This window comes from Astatotilapia calliptera, chromosome 1 (genome assembly GCF_900246225.1).
Source record: "Astatotilapia calliptera chromosome 1, fAstCal1.2, whole genome shotgun sequence".
Taxonomy (NCBI): domain Eukaryota; kingdom Metazoa; phylum Chordata; class Actinopteri; order Cichliformes; family Cichlidae; genus Astatotilapia; species Astatotilapia calliptera.
Window position 1 is genome coordinate 15831130 of NC_039302.1, and position 7475 is coordinate 15838604.

General features: G+C 41.5%; 2 protein-coding genes across 3 annotated transcripts; one reads left to right on the forward strand and one right to left on the reverse strand.

Annotated features, from left to right (window-relative positions):
• The first annotated feature begins 124 nt into the window (after nucleotides 1-124).
• On the forward strand, nucleotides 125-1716 carry trappc2l (trafficking protein particle complex subunit 2L). Of its 2 annotated transcripts, none has more exons than XM_026166138.1 (5): nucleotides 125-200; nucleotides 463-635; nucleotides 1162-1249; nucleotides 1462-1541; nucleotides 1617-1716. In XM_026166138.1, the coding sequence occupies exons 1-5, from the start codon at nucleotides 156-158 to the stop codon at nucleotides 1660-1662; spliced, it is 432 nt and encodes a 143-aa protein (XP_026021923.1). In that variant the 5' UTR covers nucleotides 125-155; the 3' UTR covers nucleotides 1663-1716. The 2 variants fall into 2 exon arrangements, with proteins under 2 accessions (XP_026021923.1, XP_026021928.1); XM_026166143.1 differs by having other exon boundaries at nucleotides 1162-1167.
• Nucleotides 1717-1799: 83 nt separating this feature from the next.
• Nucleotides 1800-5017, reverse strand: pabpn1l (PABPN1 like, cytoplasmic). The gene is made up of 6 exons (XM_026166126.1): nucleotides 4752-5017; nucleotides 3850-3970; nucleotides 3282-3349; nucleotides 3096-3202; nucleotides 2871-2958; nucleotides 1800-2460 (listed from the first exon to the last, which is right to left on the reverse strand). The coding sequence occupies exons 1-6, from the start codon at nucleotides 4821-4823 to the stop codon at nucleotides 2131-2133; spliced, it is 786 nt and encodes a 261-aa protein (XP_026021911.1). The 5' UTR covers nucleotides 4824-5017; the 3' UTR covers nucleotides 1800-2130.
• Between the last annotated feature and the right edge of the window lie 2458 nt (nucleotides 5018-7475).

Genomic DNA, 7475 nt, shown 5'->3' on the forward strand with positions numbered 1-7475 from the left:
TTACTATATAAAGATTATAAGTCAACTATTTAAGCACACGGTATATACATCATACAGGAAAAACTGGCATTCAATGGGGGGCTGCTTTCTACTCCTGCTTTACGGGTTATAACTGAATGCAACGTATCACGTGACCGCATCAGACAGCTCACAAGATGAACACTAACATGGCGGTGTGCATAGCTGTGATCGCAAAAGAGGTAATGATTGTTGTTATATATCACAGGTTTTATTTCCGTGTTTTGGCCATAGGTTAACCTTATATTGATAGACGTATCTAAGCACATGTTAGCTTTGTCTGAACGCAAGTTTAAATTCACCAACATGGCTATCGCCTAGCATTAGCTAGATTACCTGCTGTTACAGTTTTCTGAATCTTTCCCGAGCAAGTGCTACAAAGACGATGCCTTTAATGTTTTTTTTTTTCTTGTTCTTCTCTACATTTGTATGTGTTTTTGGCAGAATTACCCGCTATATATCCGCAGTGTTCCCACTCAAAATGAGCTGAAGTTTCACTACACAGTACACACCTCTCTGGATGTGGTGGAGGAAAAGATCTCAGCTGTGGGAAAAGCCTTGGGAGACCAGAGAGAGCTGTACCTGGGTCTGCTTTACCCAACAGAAGACTATAAAGTGTATCCTTTACTTTTAAGTAATTTTACTGTTTGTTTTGGTGGGAGCTATCCGTGTACTTACATCACGTTTCTTTCACTAAGGATAGAAACGTGAAAGATGTGAAATGACACATAAGGTGAGAGTATGATCTCACCTTAGACTAATTATCTTATTACATAAAATATAAATAAACCATTACTCTTCAAAATAGTGTACAGAAGTATTTGGCCACGCCCATTTCTTTATATTTTGCTGGGAAAATCCTAACAAGCTATTAATAAGTCAGTATTTTGTATGACCACGTTTATTCTTCATCAGAGCCTGAACCCTTAGACAACCTTTCTTGTAATCATCTTTAAACACTTTTCCACCAAAACCATTTCAGATGACTGTGTGGCAAATAATGGGTGGATCCATGCTGAAATCCTTATAAACCAGACTTCCAGATTCTTCTCTTATCATTCTACAAAAGCAGAAGTTGTCTTAGCTGGAATGTTTGGTCTCAATGTTTCCTGAAGAAAACAGTATCCTTGACTTGTAAAATAGATATGGGTATGTGACCAACTCCAAGGTGAAATTTGTAATTGTTGTTGACTCATCAAATACATCTTTGCGGGATAATGAAATAAGAAGTGTAAGTTGAGTTTGCTAAGCATCTACACATTTTCAAACAGAGCTGGATTAAATAGAATCCTGATGACAATTAACCTTACATTTCAAAGTTTAGGATGCACTGTACACAACTAGAACACAATACTTGATTACGTCTTGTCGAGATGAACATAATCAACTTTTTGGGACTTAATTGGAACATTTCTGTACAACGGACGCTGGTTTCATTTTCAGATGTTCAGGAAGTTGCACAACTCGTTTACTGACGTTATGTGTAACCCGTTCCACAATCCTGGAGACACCATTCAATCCAAGTGAGTATACGCTGATGTTGCATTTGATGTCCCCCATTTATAGTGATGTTTAACCAATAATCGATCATCCTCCAGGGCCTTCGATGGGATTGTTTCTGGAATGATGGTACAAACTGCCTGATGAATCTTTTACCCAGTCTGCTGATCCTCCACTGTACATACACACCCTTTATTTTATTTACTTGTTTCTTTAATTATGAAATACAACTGTAATAAAACTGAACTGTTAGACATCACTGTGTGTTATTTTACTACAAGTGGAACACCAGATCATTTTTATTTATTCACATACATAGCAAAGAACTTAAGTTATACATAAGGGGAAAATTTGTAGATTACATTGCAGGCAGCAACACAAAACATTCGTCAATTTGTAAAAACAGATGCAACTGCATAACATTTCGAGGATTGTCCCATGCATTCACAGCAACATAAGCTAATAAAGCGACATCTCTGAATTATGCACATCTCACCTTCATCACTGTGGTCATTTATGCACCTCTCATAATTACCAACTTGATAATGGATGGAAGAATGTTTAAAATGACTTGTGTCACTTCTATCCTCCAACTTTATGCTGCGGGTAGACCTAGCGCTGCTGGGGGTAGTGCTGTCCACTCGACCCTGCCCCTAACTCCTCTGATGGTGGCGTGATAAGCAGCAGACATGGGTAACGTTTAGATGTCTGCTCATGGTAGTCCATGTGTCCCCACTGTCTTTTCCCCACTGGGGCTCCTCCGTAGTAAGGGTGGGGTGTTTGATGTTGTGGCCTGTTCGACTGGTAACGGAACCTGCCTCGAGAGCTGTTATGGTATCGGGGTGGACGGTAGCCACGACCTCTGCCTCTGGAGTGGGCGCCTCTGTGCCCTCCTCTATCAGTGGTGCTGATGCCTGGCATGTTAGTCCTCTTGGGCATTACCTGCAAGACAAAGGAGGCTCTTTACTGGTTAGGACTAATTTGGTTAAAAAGACAAACACTGAACACACCCAAGACCCTTTGGTGTTCTATTTTCACTTCCAAACAGGAAGTGGGGTTATGTCCAGTACACACGGCAAAATATAATTTTCCCAGTCTATTCCTTTGTGCTAAGCAAAACAACTGTAACTTTGTTCCAACCAAGAACAGTACAAATTTGTTTCTTCCCAAGCAAGAAGGTTATTTTGGTAGAATCTGATGCCACCTGAGATCTTCTCCCTCTTATGGTGCTGCAAGCTGTGCATGTACAACAAATGTACTGAGATTTGACTGGCATTATTGTGCACCTGAAATCTGCACGTATTCCGGGGGGGGGGACAAATAAAAAACAAAAAACCATAGTACTCCCTCACCTTTAAGACTCTTCCTCTGAACAGAGTCTCATGCAGTCCAATGGCACTCTGTACAGAATCTCGATCGGAGAACTCAATGTAAGCAAAGCTGTGAAGATCAGAAAAGATAAAAAGCACCAATTAGATATGGAGCCAACCTTCATGTAGGTGTATGCTATGATCAAACAATGTTAGGCTGCAAAAAATAAAAAAATATATAGATATATAAATACAGACTGAACCCACCCCTTAGGATGGCCGGAGAACCTGTCACACAGAATGGTTACTCTGTTGACAGGACCACAGCCATTGAAGTGGATCTCCAACTCATCTGCAGTGGCTCCATAGTCTACCTGAGATTTATTCAGTGTATTAGACCAAAACTGTGACACCCCCCAAAAATATCCAAGTGTAGAAATAAATGTTCCTTACATTTCCAACATAGATAGACCTGTTGTCTGCGTCTATCCTCTCCTCGGGAGTCATGTTGTAGAAAGGTCCTGTGGAGGAAACAGACTTTGTCCACTGCTTTTGCACATGCAACACAGGGAACGTGCAGTCTACATGAGTCATGCTAGGTGAAACTAACAATGATTACATTCACCAATATTATCTCTTTGACAATACACATCTCAGTCTGGCTCTTCTCTGACTGCATCTCTGCTCAGAGCAGGAACCAAAGAGGAGGATGGGGGGGAGGGAGACGCACAGAGGCAGAAAATAGCCACAGGCAGCGAGGAGGACACTTCTGGTTCTCTGGGGCTCACTGCTTCGTCTCATTGGGCAGTGATGAGGCACAACACTCGCAACCACTGTGAAGCGTCCCAGGTGTTGGCCAGATGGAGAAGAATGTGGTTATCTCACCTGCCTGGAGGCTGTAATGCTACACACACCTGGCTAAAAATACACTGTTGAGGCTTCTTGCATGCATTTAGCTATGCAGCTATACAATGTGGTACAATAAAGCACCGCTCCACAGATGAGATGCAAGCTGTCTCACCAGACTGAGGGCTGCTGGTCAGGAGCTGCATGTCCACTGCATCACACCTCTCCTCCTTCAGTCTTTCCGATTCTTCTTCCATCTCCAGCTCCTGCACCCTGGCCTTGATGGCCAGCAGCTCCTGTGACACAACCAAAAAAGTAAACTTGAAGAAACTTTGGACTAAAGTAAGACGCTCAGCAATGATAGCAAATTAAACAAAAAACTTTTAAACAGATGCAGAAACATTTGAATCTTATGGGTAGTAGTACAATTAGTGCTCGCCAACAGCGACATTAAAACAAAATTAGACATTTTTTTTTATGTTCATTTGCAGTTTGAGGTTAGAGGCCGGACAGATTTTGTCAAAAGGTACATTGGCATCTTCTGGAGGCTAGAGGGCATTGCTTATTCCTACTGGGTTAACTTTAGTTGGGAACCTTCCCAGATTCACTGATCTGAAAGTAGGCTTGTTGTCTGACTTGTGATACAAAGATACTGATTTTTTTTTTTGTCCCTCCTATGTTCCCAATATCTATGGCATATTTACATATACATGAACTAATCTCCCTGAAAAAAACAAACATGTTCAAATTGAGCTGTCCTGATATTTCTGGGCAGCAACGTAATCTAATCACGCCTGAAGTGCAGCACAAAACGTAGCTATAACCGCACTTAACCCGGACCTACAATGCGCCGAGTGGCCCAGCTTTTCACTCTGCATCTTAGATGTGGCTCAGTGGTGCTCTTATCACACAACGTTTGTCGGGGATATACAATACGACACTGCGTTTGCGCTCGTTTGCCTAGCGTGACGAGCTTGGTTTATTGCACCGCGTCGACATATAGCACACAAGCAAACAAATAAGCCGTGTCAAACCTGCTTTTTGCCCACCGCCAGCACAATAATAGCCCATGCTCACCGGGTCCTCTGTGAATAGCTCTCCGATGGACTCGCCCTCGAGGTAGCCGTACTCCAGATGATTTTCCGCCATGCTTACTGCTCACACATAGCATCTGCAAAGCTGACTGCAGCTTGCCAAAACCGCCACAGAAAAATATCCCTGACAGGGAGGAACCCGGTGGACGGTCCGCAAACAAACGCGACTGCACAATTTGAGGTAACCTAATAGATATCACCTGTGAGTGAGGCGCATGGCGCGCGGGACTGATTGACAGACGAGCGCACGTGAGCGCGGTTTTTCTTTTGTGTGGAGGCTCTTCTTCTCAGTGGCGTACCTACTGTACGTGGGGGCCATGGCTGCCCCCTACACTACACACACACGCATACCTCACCACAGTTTACCCACACGAGTGAACTAGTAAAACTATAACTACAAAAAGCCTGTAAAATGATATTTGCGCATCCCATTCTTCATTGTAAAATTAGATTTATTTTATACATTTGAAATCACTAGAAGTTTCTAATAATGAGCTACACAGGCCGCTAGACTCCCATTTTACATTTGTTTTAGCAGAAATGGGCATGTTTATTGCTTGGTTTTAAAAAATAAAGCTCTCTGTAGTTTATTTTTCCCTGATAATAACTGTATGTATAAACCACCCAATTCAACTTTATGTACGGGGGGCCCTTTGAGCAACACTTGGGTGTCTCTATATCTGTCTTATAACTATAATTTTAGTTCATTTTAGTTACTGATCTGAAGTGAACCTCCTGACCTCTCTCTGTTGTTGGTGGCTTTTGGATTATTATAACTGTGATTATCTGTCGAAGCTTTCCATCCATCCTCTTAAGCTTATCCAATTCAGGGTCACAGGGGGGCTGGAGCCTATCCCAGCTGCCATAGTTTGAGAGGCGGGGTGCACCCTGGACAGGTCCGACAGACAGACAGACAGACAGACAGACAACAACTCAGACTCAGATTCACACCAGGGAAAAACCAGTTAACTAAGCCTGAAGAACTGCATGTCTTTGGACTGTGAGAGTACCCAGAGAGAATCGGGGAGCTCATGTAAACGCCACACAGAAAGCACCCATCCACATAGTGGATTCAAACCTGGGACCTTTTTGCTGTGAGGCAAGAGTGCTAACCGACAAAGCTTTCCTCTTTTAAATGTTATTTATAACCTATCTGTTTCAGAAGTCTGAAATCTGTCCTCAGGGTTTGTTTTTTTTCAGTGAGTGAAGGTCTAACAATCTTTTATTCATAAGTTTTCACTGATTAGCAGGTATGCCTACGTGATAATATAAAGTCCAACCCCAGGAACACTCCAGGTTTGTGTCTGTGAATCACATCTCCAATCCAGTTTTGTTCCATACTTCGCATTGCTTCAAATCACACCCTCACTCCCTATCTGCTCCACCACTGTATAACTATACAAATAACGCGAATAAGAAAACAAAGAATGAAAAGAAAAAGACTTTAAAGATGAGCCTTTAGAGACTCTATAGTGCCTCTCTTGGCAAAGCAAATGTATTTGGCATAACAATGCATTTATGTCTGCTTGCTAAAACTGCAGGACAGGACAGATTAAAAAATAATAAAAATAATAACATTTTACAGAACAGAGAGCTACTTCTAGAAAGCTTCAAAAGAGCTTCAAAATACTCCACTGCATTTGGTGGAGTATTATCTGGACTGGGTACAATCAGCTCAAGATGTGATTGAAGTGAAGACTTTTAGATTTAATTCAAAGGTTTTCACAAAAGTAAAGGAATTACAGCAATTTTTATACATAATCTGCCATCCAAATGTAATTATAAAAACTGACCTAGTTTTAAATATAAGGTTTGTTTTCAATACATGGATGAAAATCCTTCGCAAACAGCGTTTGCCTGAAGTCTAGAATTTATGGACATCACCAAATGCTGTGTTTCCTCCCTTGAAATGCTCTCTAAAGCCTTTACTGCAGATACATAGTTGCTGCTTGTTTGCGGGTTTTTCTGCATTCAGTTTTGTCTTCAGTAATTGCAAAGCATACTCTACTTGTTTAATATTTGGCAACTGACTTGTCATTGAAGAATATCATATTTATTTACCTTGTGAAATTCTTGGGTTGCTTTTGCAATATGATTCTAGTCATTATCATTTGCACCGTGAAGTGCTGTCCAATCAATTTTGCAGCACTGGACTGAATCTGAGCTGAGAGTATAGCCCTGTACACTTTACAATTAATCCTGCTACTTCTATCAGGAGTCACATCATCAGTAAAAACTATTGCTGCTAGTTCCACTGGCAGCCACACATACTCATGCCATAACATTACCATAACCATATTGGACAGGTAATGTCATCGGATCATGAGCTGTTTCTCTCCTTCTCCATACTTTTCTGTTTTTATCGTTCTTTTACAAGTTCATCTTGGTTGCATCTCTCCAGAAATGTTCAGGCTCTGTTAGATGTTTTCTGACCCTCCTGTTCTTCAGTGGTTTGGACCTTAGTATAAACCCTCTGTATTTCCATTCATAATGGCACTTCTTGTTTGTAGACCTTGACAATGATACACCTGCCTCCTTGAGAGTGTTCTTGACAGAATATTGCGATCATTTGCTTTGGTTATACTCTGTGGTCTCCCAGGCGTCTAAGCAGTGCTAAGTAGTGCACCTTTTAAAGACTGTACCAGACAATAAAGTTGCCCACCTTTGGCCACTAATGTTTTTCATATCTCTCTGTCTATTTTTCAGC